We start from the raw sequence: 13,926 nt of genomic DNA, 5'->3' as shown, positions 1-13,926 counted from the left end.
AGGACTTGTTCCCCAGGCCCCTCACCAGCTTCAGTACTCTTTAGGGCAATGACATTTGGTTTTGTTTTATATCTGGACCAAATTCTTCTCCCTCTCCCCACATTCTATTGGAATGCATATTTATACGTGTTGAAATTTTATGGAAGAAAATTAAGACACTCAAGCCCCTAATTTCTCACTACCGCCAACACATTAATTTTTTTTTTCCAAGCACAACCTGAAGTCACAAGAAGAGGGACGTTCCTTGAGATCTTTATTTCTATAACGAGAAAGGAAACAATATGTTTTGAGAGAGCTCTTCAAACAAAAATTTTATTCAGCTTTAGTTTGAGTGCGTCTAGGCAAATGGAGGAGGATGATGGGGTCATAAGACTTGTTTTATGCTAAAGGACAGGAAGATGAGGGGGAGAGGAAAAGGTGACCTCTGTAATTAATGAAATGAGCTCTACCCCAGCTATCAGTTCTGTGCTGCCATTGGTTATATCCTGTTATTAATTGGATTGGGTTCAAAATACAAACAGCTCTTTGTGCTTGTCTGACACCTGATGATTTGTTTTGCTCCATTTTTGTTGTGCCAGGCGCTGCATGTCGAGTAATTCCTCCAAAGATCTCAATACACTTGTGGTGGTGGAAAATACTACGGTGAGGAACCGTAGCTCTGATGATAAGATTTCAGTGGTGGATTTGACTGGCCCGGTGTGTATAAGTTACATTTCTGACAGTCAAACCGTATCCCCGGAGTTTGCCGTCTCTGAAGAGACAATTTCCATTTCTGAGTTACCGTTCTTCTCGTTTGCTGTCTCAGTAACACCCCCCGATTCAGCGCTGGAGCAGTGATCGGCCACAGCTTCTTTCAGCAGCCGCTTTCTTCTGGAGGGAAGAGCGGATGGAGGATTCGGGGGTGGATGCTGGCCGTGGACTGACATTCCCCACTTTGTTTTCTCCAACATAGCTTTGGACTGTGAACTTGTACCACACTGGTATTAGAAAATGCAGGAAAATTGGATTTTTGTTATGGAAGCGGAGAAAAAAGCGTAGACGTATGTACCTTACCTCAGTGATGTGTTAAAAATTTACTGTAGAGACACACATCTTTCCATATTATCTCCTTCTGTGGGATGAGTCATGGGAAGAAAATGCAGGGGGGGATTTCTGGTGATGTTTACAAAGATTTCCCAACTCCTCTGTCCCCATGTGAATCCCAGGCGTTGTGCCAAGACCTAGCCTTTTGCAGGCGGTTTCCTGCTAGCTGTACACTCTGCGGCTATGCGAACGTTATCAGACAGATTGCAGTCTCTTAAATCCCCAGGTCTATGAGGGTTTTTGTAATCTGCCCACTTTTACAGCCGGAAGGAAGATACTATCTTATTAACCTTCAACCTGAGTGCTGCAGCCTTTCCAGCGCTGATGACCTCTGCCTCTGGCGTGACACCGGCTTGCAAAGGAAGAAGCCTGGCTGGTGGCAGTTAGAGAGGTGGGTTAGTCTGAGATCTGGCATGGAGCGGGGTAGGTGTGCTCCCTGGATCTGGCCAGCCTAGCCCAACTTCATCCCCGTTGCTAATTACTGCTAGGAACCCTGCGAGAACTGCGGGGTATAGATTTTTCCGTTTATCTTACCAATTTCTTGGCCTACCTCCTGCGTGTTTTCCATACAAGTAGATGGAAAGTTGAAGGAAGCAGGAGAAAAGCCCTTTGACCGGTGGGTGTTCCTCAAAAAAGGGGTCTGGTGTGGTCTGTTGCTCCTTTGTGCTCACGTGTTGCAGAGCATGGAAGTATCTGCAGGATCCTTAGGGCACTTAACAGATTAGAAGGGTTGTTGGCATCAGCGGCTGTGCCTTAGCCAATGGCTTTAGCTAACCTCGGTGGAGGTGATGCTCTCAGGACTCATGTTTTCTAAGGTCCACCAAACGTATGAACAGGAAGGCTACAGCCTCTGAATTTCCTCCTCTTCCAGGCTTAGATGAGGCCAGCCGTTCCCTGGGGAAGCTGCTGATGGAGGGTCTGGCCCCAGCGGGACACACTGTGACACCGACACGCTCGTGCACACTCCCGTACGTGATGCTTTTCGAAACGCAGGCTCAGGGCAGGCACAGAAGGATGAGGCTCTCATGCACAGATCCACGTAGGTGTTAGGCATTCCACAGACCCGAGTGAAAATCCGTGCCCTGTGCTGCAGAGGCGGTTGAACCACATCCATATTTGCCCCAAAAAGGCAGTCTGAGTAACTTTTCTGTTAGCAGAGGTGGAAACCAGACGTGAGTGTGAAGCTGAGGCCATGCCAGCCATCGGTGGCGGCGGCTCGGCCACAGGAGGGTCCTTTAACATTAGCCATATTCCCATTCAAAATATTGCAACTGACCCCATTTTCCAGGGTGCTATGGAACCATGTCCGTGGTGGCAAATGCCAGCTCCTCGCCTGTAAGACGCTGTGACGCCTTGGTCTCCCGCTTCCCACACCTCTGTTCGGTGAGCTGCTCCTGGCTGTCCGCTGCCCATAGCAGCAGCCTCAGGCACCCCTTCTCTTTGCTCTCCTTAATGTCCCTGCTCTTCCTTCACACCACTCACAGCGCAGAGACAAAATTCCCCCCACCTTGTCACAAGTCATGGAGCTGTTTCCTCATCCTCCTCTAAATCCCTCCTGAAGACCTGCCGCTGCCTCAACGCCGGCAAATCCTGACTGTCTGTCAGCGGTAAGGCAGGGCTGAGCAGAGACTTCCAATTCTCTGACAAAGTCTGTTTGTTTTCTTGCTGCCCTGTTCCCCGTGTTGGCCTGCTTTTGATATCCACTGTCTTCCAGCTGAGACATGGACTGGCAAATCCCTACGCCTCTCGTCTCTGAAAAGTATCTGTATGGTACCGAGCATAACGGGCTTTGGTTGCGGATTGGTGTCTTCCAGCACGAACACAGCACAAACGGTGACTGGGGTGGAGATGCCGATAACCACAGTACAATATGGTGTAACATAATGTGATGCTGTACTATTGATGAGAAGAAGATGAAGAGCAGCGTGTGTGTGTGCGTGTCTGTGTGCACGCGGTAGACAACAGACGACATTTAAAGGCAATTAACGGTTACAGAGTCAAGCACGATAAACTTAGGAAATGGCATTAATAAATTTAGGTGTAAATTCAGAATTTTGTCTTTGTTTTTCCTTTGTTCTTCAATCTTCTTTTGTATGTGGAGCCATATGAATGTCCTCTCAAGGTACCAATCTTAGGAAAGCTTAGAAAGGCTGTGATTCTGTGATTCTGTTCACTTTCCAAATGAGCCAGGGCAGAGATGATACTGCGCGGCACATTTAGAGTCACGGACAAGACCAAGATCTTTTCTGTACTTCACTGCTGAAGGGTAAGAACCAGACACTTGTTCTTGCAAATGTACAAAATCTTACTGCCACTCCCAGCTTTGGTGGTTAAACCAAACAGCTGGACATTAAATCAGTTAAACATTCGGTTTGTGCTTACGAGAGATGCGTTACATCCGCAGGATGCATCGTTAACCTTTGCAGCAGTTCGACGGTGCAATAGGGGTGATGACTAAAGGGTGACAAAGGCTTCAGTTTAACTGCGAGACGTAGCCATGGGATTTATTTATAGCACCTAACTGTGTCAGAGAACCTAAATTTTTCACAGGCACAGAATTTTTCAGTTAAGGGAGTTATTTGTGGTAGAGGTTGGTACATGGCAGGCAGGCGTAAGGATTCTCCTTGATTCAGTGCCCCCTTCCACATAGCACGATGGTTTGTGTCCGTTCAGAGCCCTGTTAAGGTAAAACCACGACGTAGCAAGCTTCCTTCTGGACTCTGAGGGTGAATATTTAAAGTCTGCTCATCTTCAGCTCGCAAGGCGTTGCCAGGCCCATGGGCGAATGTCTGGAGGAGGAAATTGTCAAAGCTAGTCCAGAAAATAAACTCGGGAGATGGTGGCAAGCGAGGCGACGGGTGTAGGGACTGAAGCGGTGAGAAGGCTGCCTTTGATCCTGGTGTTCGCTCACCAGGAATAAGCTAAGGTAATCCTGAAAACTTGCATGCAACAAGCTCGAGTCTCGGTAACTGTAGAGGATAGTTAGGCCCGAGGAGCTACGCCCTGTCCGACGATATCGAACGATGAACTGAGAATAAAAAATACCGAGGTCTGCACAATTCTTCACCAGCCTGAAGTTTAATCCTTTGATATCTGTAAGGTGGTTTAAAACCCTCCTTTATGGTGATCGACTGCACGCTGCAGATGGCAGCGCAGGAATTTACTGCACTGAAACGTAACACCTTAATGAAGAAAAAAAAAAAAGCTTTCCTTCTAATGCGAGCAACTTTGGTTGGTTTTCCCTTCAACCACGTAACATGATGATTCAGAGATAAGGCTCGTGCGGTTGGTAAGTTGCCATGATGGATTTTACAAAGGGGAAAAATCACGTCAAGTTTATGTAAGCTTGATAGCAGCTGCTCTTTGTAAATACATCTTAATTAGGGGTAAAAATACTAAGCCATAACTTGTATACTTACTTTTAAAACCTCAATTTTTTTTTTACTTCCAGAGCCATAATTCTAAACATTAGCTCTTCACTGAGGTTAGTATTTATTTATAGGTTGGATACCGTAAGGAGGTAGCCCAGGAAATGCTGCTTGCTGATGGTGGTTGTTAGACGTGCCTGTTTGCGACCCCTCATATTTATCTGTATTTAATTATAGAACTACTGCCATAATGCCCTAAGTTATGTCTGAGAACAAAAGGCAGTTCCATTTGTGAGACCATTATAGGCCAGCACTCACAGCTTCTTAAGAAACAGTAATGACCTTCGGGATGAAATCTTTTCAGCCCAGTATTGACTTTGTATGTATGGAGTTTGGTAAAAATCAAGATCAGCCTTTTTTATTATTCATAGGCACAGGGAAAAAGATGGTTTGTATAATTAAAAAAAGCTTTTTGCAAACTTTGGGGGCCTCTGGGTAACTAGATATGGCTCCATTTTAAACTGTTAAGCTGCTAGTTTTGAGGAGGTTTAAAATTTAAAGATCGAGGTGGGAAATAAAGAAGTTATGTTGGAATTCCTGAGCTTGCGAGTGTGTGTTCACATGTGGCAGTACCCCCGCGTAGTGCCACTAACTGCTGACGTGCATGAAGAATTGCAGAATCGGAACCAACATCTGGAAATACTTTGAGCTTTCGTATAACAAAACACTTCGCCGTACGCTTAAATAATATTGATTTCACTGGAAGTACAATGGATGTTTTACTTGATTCGATGAACTGAGACTGAACTCCTTTTCCAGACTGAAATGACAGATACTTTTGACCAGATGACAAAATTCTGATGAATATGTTTGATTTTTGTTCCATCTCTATTTAATATTAGTAAATGTGGGGGCAAATTAGTAAAAAAAAATGCTCTGGCTCTGATGATGGGTTGCTTTCTCTCACTTCCAGTTCCAGCTGTTACAACATGATTTAATTTAACAGTAGTGATTGTTTCGATGCATAACACGTCATCGACTGTATTAAAGCAAGTGTTTCGGAAAGGGCAGCTGAAGGCAAGAGGAAGCTGAGGTGTGGGCTACTTCGTGGCTAATTTGCACGGTGCCTGAGCGTCTGTCGATCCCGATGCTCGACACACGGCTGAAGGATCAGATCACTTTGTGCTTGCTGGTGAGTGGATCTTAACCTCCAGCTGCAGCACGGCGATCTATAATATTGGTAAAGTGTGAATAATTTACCCAGATCGCATCAGAAGTCTGTGGCAGGGCAAGGAATCGAGGTGGGGGTCTCTCCAGTCCACCGCATTAAGCCCAAAGTTACCATTTCTAACACGGCGAATGAGTCTAATAGCCATCAAACTGCAGTGATTAGGCAAATCGTTGTACCCTGACTGAGTAATAAAAGCTATCAACCAGCCGGAGTTAAGGGGTCTGCACATCGTGTGATTACTGAGAAATAAAAGCGAAGTGATTGTGCAAATCACCTCCTTCAGTCAATCGGACTGAAAGATGCAAGGGCAAAAAAAGTGTATTTATACATCAATAACTACAGAGCATCCCTGAGCTCCAGGTATTGGTATTTTTATTCTTTGACTGCGAAAGCAGCCAAAGTACCCGGTATAAAATATAATTGTTTTACTTTGGATTCTGCAAGGAATCTGGACTTTGGCAGTCATTGCCTTTGGGATAAATGACAAGATCTGAGCTGAATTCACAGAATCACAGAATGGTGGGGGTTGGAAGGGACATCTGTGGGTCACCCAGTCCAACCCCCTGCCCAAGCAGGGTCACCCAGAGCAGGCTGCACAGCACCGCGTCCAGGCGGGTCTGGAATATCTCCAGAGAAGGAGACTCCACAGCCTCCCTGGGCAGCCTGGGCCAGGGCTCCATCACCCTCAGAGGGAAGAAGTTCTTCCTCATCTTCAGCTGGAACTTCCTCTGCTTCAGTTTGTGCCCGTTGCCCCTTGTCCTGTCGCTGGGCACCACTGAAAAGAGTCTGGCCCCGTCCTCCTGACACCCACCCTGCAGATATTTAGAGGCATTATAATTTATAAATTATAATTCCTGTTAGAACAAAAAAGTAAATCAATGTATTATTGAAAAAACACAGTGGGGGAAAAAAAACCAGGTATTGTCTGTAAAATTCAGTACTTCAAAAGCCACTTTTGCATCCCCAGCGGTTTATGGCGTGGAAGGATTCTACTCGCATTACATTGTTAACACGGGCTGCCCGGCCACGCCTGCGCGGCGGAGGCCCCGCCCCCGATCCCGCCCCCGGCGTAGGCCCCGCCCCTGACAGAAGCCCCGCCCCTCGCCACGTCCCGCTCGGCGCCGGTCCCCGCCCCGGCGGCTGGGCGCGGCGCGGCGGGTCTCGGCGGGGCCATGGCCTTCACGCTGTACTCGCTGCTGCAGGCCGCGCTCCTCATCGTCAACGCGGTCGCCGTGCTGCACGAGGAGCGCTTCCTCCGGCACGGTGAGCCGAGGCCGACCGGCCGCGGGGAGCGGGGGGGCAGCCCGGGCCGGGCCCGGCCGCGGCGGGGGCCTGGGGGAGGGAGGAGCCGCTCCGGCCCGGCGGGACCGCGCCGCGGCCGCCCCGTTCTCGGCGAGCGCCGGGATGCTGGGCCCGGTGCCGCGGAGGCCGCTCCAGGCCCGCGGGGCTTTGTGGGGCCCGGGCCCTCGTCCCGCCCCCCCTCATCCTCCGCCTTTCCTTGCCGGTGTTGGGTGTCGGCAAGCGGGGACCGGCTGCCGGGTTTGCAGGCTCGGAGCCGGCCGGTGCCGCTCCTGTCATCGCTCTGCCCCTTCTTCCCCACGGTTTTGCCGCATTCCTGGGTCGCGAAGGCAGATCCCCACGGTGGGCCGCCCGTCCTCGCCCTGTGAAAGACAGCAAAGCCCCACAAAGCCCCAGAAAAGCCGCCGAGGCCGGAGATCTGCAGCGACCTGCGAGCCGAGGCTTCCCCATCTCCCGATCCGGAGCATCCCGACTTCTCCCAGCCGGGCCGAGCGGGGATTTTTGACCGGAGCGCAGACGGTTGCCCCCTTCTCCAGCTCCTCAGCAGGATCCGCCGCGAGGGATCCGCTCGGTTTGGGGGTGTCTCTCTCCCCGGGAACATCCAGGCGCATCCCAGGGGGAAGCAGCGGCTGGCGGAGGGAGAGAGCTCGCCCGCTGCCCCCAGCCCGGAGCCAGAGCAAGGGAGACGAAGGGGGGGAGAAAAGTTCTTCAGAAGTTGTTTCTGGAGGAAAGAAAGTGGCGGGTTGCACGGTGGATATTGAGCTGCTCCCCTTTCTGCTCCGCTCATCCCGAAGCCGGCAGCAGGACGCGGAGATCCCCGGTCCCGTCGCTCCGCTCCCTGCGGCCGGTGCGGAAGGGTTTCTCCCGGTTTCTTCTCCCGCAGTCCTGCTTCTCGTCTCCAGGCCACAGCCTTTGTTTTCCGCTTCTGTCTGCTGGGAATTCTTCCGTACGGCCGTTGGTCACCGGCCTTGCCGCCTGTGTTCTGTCGTTTCTCCTTGTCCAGGTGCAAAGAATCGCACTGCAGACAATCTTTGCAGTTGATGTAAAGCCATTTTAATACTTTTATTCTTTTCTTCGTGACTTTGCACCCATCCTAACCCTTTATCTGCTTTTACCTATTACTGCACGCCGAGCAGAGACTATTTATCAAGCTATCGCTAACGATACGTAGATTTTCTTCCACTCTTCGATGCGGAATCCAGCCACAGCCACCACCATTTCTAAATATTCAGTCCCCTTCCAGTGCCTGTCGGCACCGACCGTGGCACTGCCTTCTTGCGCCGTGTTCGCTTGAAGGGCTCTGTAACCTCCAGCGCTCCTGTCGCCCTCTGAACAGCTCCCGAGTCGCGATGTTTTGATGTAGCGGTGATGAAAATGGTCGTCCCGACTGCGAAGCCGTGCTGACCGTTCCCTGGCCTGCAGCTCGTTTCTCAGCGCTGAAGCATCGCTTCGCGCCCGACAGTTACCTGCCGGTGTGTCTGCCGGTACAGGGCTGCGAAGAGAGGTGGTGTTTGGTCGGTTTTGTTCTGGTGGGTGTTTATCCGAAGCCTGGATAAACTCCTTCGGTCCTCCGGCAGGCGGGGAACACTAGTGTGTTAAAAAGGTCGGGGTTTCCGCTACCAAACATTGATCTGTCGTTACATAGAAGAACTGGCTGACTGGCAGAGCTCAGAGGGTTGTCATCAGCGGCGCTGAGACTAGCTGGAGGCCGGTAACTAGTGGTGTCCCTCAGGGGTCAGTACTGGGCCCAGTCTTGTTCAACTTCTTCATCAATGACCTGGAGGAAGAGTTAGAAGGTACCCTCAGCCAGTTTGCTGATGACACCAAACTGGGAGGAGTGGTGCATAGACCGACAGGCTGTGCTGCCATTCAGTGAGACCTGGACAGGCTGGAGAGTTGGGCAGAGAGGAACCTGATGAGGTTCAACAAGGGCAAGGGCAGGGTCCTGCACCTGGGGAAGAACAACCCCATGCACCAGTACAGGCTGGGGCGGACCTGCTGGAGTGCAGCTCTGTGGAGAGGGACCTGGGAGTGCTGGTGGACGACAGGTTGACCATGAGCCAGCAGTGTGCCCTGGCTGCCAAGAAAGCCAATGGGATCCTGGGGTGCATCAAGAGGAGTGTGGCCAGCAGGTCGAGGGAGGTTCTCCTTCCCCTCTACACTGCCCTAGTGAGGCCCCATCGGCAGTACTGTGTCCAGTTCTGGGCTCCCCAGTTCAAGAAAGATGAGGAGCTACTGGAGAGAGTCCAGCAGAGGGCTACGAGGATGATGAGGGGACTGGAGCATCTCTCCTACAAGGAAAGGCTGAGGGAGCTGGGCTTGTTCAGCCTGGAGAAGAGAAGGCTGAGAGGGGACCTTCTAAATGCCTCTAAATATCTGCAGGGTGGGCATCAGGAGGTTGGGGCCAGACTCTTTCCAGTGGTGCCCAGCGACAGGACAAGGGGCAACGGGCACAAACTGAAGCAGAGGAAGTTCCAGCTGAACAGGAGGAAGAACTTCTTCCCTCTGAGGGTGACGGAGCCCTGGCCCAGGCTGCCCAGGGAGGCTGTGGAGTCTCCTTCTCTGGAGATATTCCAGACCCGCCTGGACGCAGTCCTTTGCAGCCTGCTCTGGGTGACCCTGCTTTGGCAGGGGTCTGGACTGGGTGACCCACAGAGGTCCCTTCCAACCCCGACCATTGTGTGATTCTGTGATTCTGTTACTGTTGCGTTCATTCAAAGGTTGAGCAGTTTTCAATGTATTGTTTTAAAAATCTGATCTTGAAATAAAGCTTGTCGTTTGTCTTTGTCGTCAGTGGTAATGTTTCTGATAGCGTTTGCGGCGCGGTTTGGAGTTGGTTTCTTTTTTCCCCTCACACATCTGGCTGTTTTTCTGTGCTGCAGTTGGCTGGGGGAGCGACCAAGGGATTGGAGGATTTGGAGAGGAGCCGGGAATTAAAGCACAGCTAACGAACCTGATTCGATCTGTACGAACCGTTATGAGAGGTAAGGTGACGGTCTTCTGCCTGAACGTCGTTGTCCGTAAAGTTTCGCTTCTGTGCTTTCATGAAGTAACATCAGGTTTTTTTGACCCTTTTACCCGATTTCTGCTCGTTGCTCCCAACGTGCCCTTCCTGCGGGTTCCTTCCTTCACACACGGGTGCAGGTCCTTGCGCCCTGATTGTGGTAAACACCACCACTGCGTCTTGCCTTTCCTCGGAGATTGGGGAGCTGGTGGGAAGCTGGGTGATCAACCAGAGGGTGCAGTTAGCTCTGCCTTGGCTAGGTTCAATTTTCGGGGAAGTACCTTGGGAGGGAAATGTAATTCCTGCAGTTCTTCAAGGTGGGCCAGGCTGATGTCTCTCAGAGGGTGGGGGGGAAACCAGACTTTAATTTGTAAGTTACTGGTAGTGTTCTTCACTGTAAAGCAGACCAAAACTCCCTTTTACTGCGGTGATATAGAGGAAGTAACGAATCTTGCCTGTCCTGCTCACCATGGAGTAAAAACCCATACATTTAGGGCAGCGAGGCTGGTGAGGGGTCTGGAGAACAAGTCTTACAAGGAGCAGCTCAGGGAGCTGGGGCTGTTCAGTCTGGAGGAGGCTGAGGGGAGACCTCATTGCTCTCTACAGCTACCTGAAAGGAGGGTGTAGTGAGGCGGGTGTTGATCTCTTCTCCCAAGTAACCAGCGATAGGAGAAGAGGAAATGGCCTCAGGTTGAGTCAGAGGAGGTTTAGATTGGATATTTGGAAAAATTTCTTTACTGAAAGAGTGGTCAGGCATTGGAACAGGCTGCCCAGGGCAGTGGTAGAGTCCCCATCCCTGGAGGGGTTCAAAAACCGTGTAGATGTGGCACTGTGGGACACGGTTTAGCAGGCATGGTGGTGTTGGGGTGACGGTTGGACCTTATGATCTCAGAGGTCTTTTCCAACCTATGATTCTATGATTTCTTCTAAATCACAGCCAAGCCAAGGACAGAAACTGCCTCGAGACGGTTTAGTTTCATTTGGAGAAAGGGCTGTTCAGGTCAAAGTTACGACGTGATGGGCCGTGGAAAAATATTTACGCTGTTGCTTCCTACAAATTTTTAGTATCCTAGGCTGTGATCCTGGCTCCTTCCACTAACCCTGATTTTTGCATAAGAAAATTCAGTGTATTTTTAAAACTTGGATTGATTTTGCACCTTACAAGATAGTCTCTCAAGATAACAAGAAGTTCTGTCACCTTGTGATGTGCAGAAGAAAATTTTCACAATTGCTCTCCTTTTTTTTCCCTCTACAGTACCATTAATAGCAGTGAACTCCATTACAATCGTTCTCCTCCTGTTGTTTGGTTGAAGACACCTGGTGAAAATCTTTCGGACATCGAAAGAAGCGAGTTGCTGACCATCGCCGCTCCCGAGTTTTCTGGGGTCCAGCACGGTTTAGCTGTCAATTTGACATTCAACTTCAAATAATAAAGACACTATTTCTATTTATCCTATTTCTTAATGTTCACTTGCAGTTTCATTAAACAAGATGATGGGATCAATGCAACACCGCTGCAAATACGTTGGACTATGACAAGTTCTGTTGCTGCCTGTTCGTAGCGCCGACTGTTAGCGCACGCGTCGTGACATAATGCAGTGATTGTCCATAGGATGCGGTTTTTCAACATCTCGTTACTCAGGGATGAGTTTCCTTCAGTACGCTTCCCAATTTCTTTTTAAATGAAGAAAACTTTTTATTTCAGTTACTGTGACAGTACTATTTAAGAGGATACGAATTAGGCTCTGCAAACATGTTACCGAGCATTCAAGTACAGTTGTGATATTGAGGGAGACAAAACTGGCTGGGTAAAGTCCCAGATTTAAAACTGAAGCAAAGATTCAGTTTGCGTTGGAAATCAAATGTTCCCGGTTTGCTTGAGAACAGGATTTTTCTCTCGGTGTTTGGTAGTCTTTTAAAATCAATAATGTTTCGTGCTGATGGTGAAGTAAGTTGGAAATAGGTGCAATTGCTATGCAAAATCTAAAAAAGCTGTACCTAAAGCCGGGCAACTCTCTGTTCCTTTAGACTAGCAGGTGATGTTAGTGATTAGCATTTGTTATTGTTCTGTCAGGGATTATTATACATATTTTAAAACGTGTGTGAAACTTATGCGTGTGGTTGGTGTGGTGGAAGTGGGGAACCATTTGTATTCTGAGCTTCTGGGGGAAATGCGGGAGGGGAATACCGGGCCCTTTTCAAAGGCAATTCTGTGTTAAAAAAAAAGCGAATTTTCAGCCTCTTCTAGCACTGCTGCTTCCTCCCCCGCCCTCTGTCTTCCTCTGTTAAATTAGCAGCTTACTGAAATTGCAACTATGGGTATGACCTTGCAGTTCTGTTGCCGAGAATATTGCTAATTGTGTTGGTACAGATCTTAGCTCAATTAAGACTGCTGGGTTAGGTCCAATGTTGTATCGCAAGCATGAATGGAAGAAGGCTGATTCTCATGTACCTTTTCTAAAAAGTTAGAAGTCTTATGTCTGTTCCTCTGCTCGAGTGTTTCAGCTTCTTTTTAAAGTGGGGAAGGCCAAAGGAAACCTGGCAGTTGCGTTACTTTAAACCAGCTTAGTTTATCGTCTCTTCTTCTGACGTCTTGATGACTAAAGCATACGCTGTTGTATACAAAGATAAATCTGCAAAATGTCTAAATGAATTTAATGATCTTCGGTTGTGGTGTTTTGCAGAGTAGAGTATATCCAGGAGGAGAGTTTTATGTTGTTTCCTTTTTTTTTAGTGAAAACTTGGAAATAAATTCTGAATTTCTAAGTTAAGCGCTGTCTTTCCTAACTCTCTCCAAATCTGCATACAGGAGGAGTATCTCAAAACTCGGCTTCGTCCTGCTGCAGATCCCAGAGTGACTGTTCTTACATGAAACACATTTTTCTCATCCCTGTGGCACTTGCGAGTATCATCTCTCCGCTGTGAAGCTGTATTTTGGTTTATGTAGCAAACCTAATGAGCCGCGGTAACGCTGGCCAGAGGCAGAATAGGATCATGCTAGTCTTTAAATTCTGGAGTAGGTAGATCTATTTATAAAGTATTTCTTCGTAATGATCTTTGTGTAATTCAGAGGTGACGAGGGTACAGTCTGGATCAGTTGTTTTCATAAATCTGTCTTTCATGGAAACTGGACAGTACGTATGTGGAACAGATAAAACGTGGAAGGTATGTGGGCCTTTTTGTAAAAGTTTTGCAAAAAAGAAGCAGCGGCAGATGTTTCCATTGCTGATGCATTGGATTGCAATGCTGAATGACTGGAAGCACAGCTTGCTTATCATTTCCTTTTCGTACCTATTGACTGTAAAAACACTAGTTCTTACTAAAATAAAAACCAGTACTAAAGATTACAAGCAGCAGCTTTAAAAATGGGTGAAAAGCGATTTCGCCATCTTCCTGCCCTTTCGGAAAGGCTGAAGTTTCAGTGCGTGGCTTGCAGCACGTAGGCAGATCATTTCAAAATCAACGAGGCACTAGCAGGAAAAAAGAGTGGCAGTTCTGCGTGGCAGGAATCCTGCATTGGAGGCAAAACTGGGATGTGATTTACCCGGCAGATAAGAAATAGCGATTCAAAGTGGGGCAGCAGCTGAAGATCAGGTCTCGCAGGTAATGGGCAGGGACGAGGGGAAAAAGGGTAGAGAGCAGACAGGCAGAGAAGGACGGAGCATGGGGAGAAACGGCGAGGGAGTAACTACACTGCCGCTGCTGCCTCATGCAGCTTTGAGCAGTCCTGAAACGAATCCGCTGCGATGAAGTTCAATGAAACGCCTCAAACCTGCCAGGGGCTTGGCTTCTTCGGTACCGGGGAACACGCAAAAAAGTTTCCACCTGGCCAAGAGCCTGCGGTCTGGTCGTCACTTCACACTGTGAAGAGTGTCATCGCTCGTACCTGGCACAGACAGGACGATAACCAGGATATTTGGCGGATCACGACGAGGATGAAG

At 49.0% G+C, this 13,926-nt stretch overlaps 1 protein-coding gene across 1 annotated transcript; it reads left to right on the top strand.

The window, feature by feature from the left end:
- Positions 1–6,780: 6,780 nt before the first annotated feature.
- Positions 6,781–12,756, top strand: IER3IP1 (immediate early response 3 interacting protein 1). The gene is made up of 3 exons (XM_075447065.1): positions 6,781–6,945; positions 9,864–9,965; positions 11,241–12,756. Exons 1-3 carry the CDS (start codon positions 6,855–6,857, stop codon positions 11,294–11,296), a joined length of 249 nt encoding a protein of 82 aa, XP_075303180.1. The 5' UTR covers positions 6,781–6,854; the 3' UTR covers positions 11,297–12,756.
- The last annotated feature ends 1,170 nt before the right edge of the window (positions 12,757–13,926 follow it).

This window comes from Opisthocomus hoazin, chromosome Z (genome assembly GCF_030867145.1).
Source record: "Opisthocomus hoazin isolate bOpiHoa1 chromosome Z, bOpiHoa1.hap1, whole genome shotgun sequence".
NCBI classification, from domain to species: Eukaryota; Metazoa; Chordata; class Aves; order Opisthocomiformes; family Opisthocomidae; genus Opisthocomus; species Opisthocomus hoazin.
This window is presented reverse-complemented; position numbering and strand designations above follow the sequence as displayed.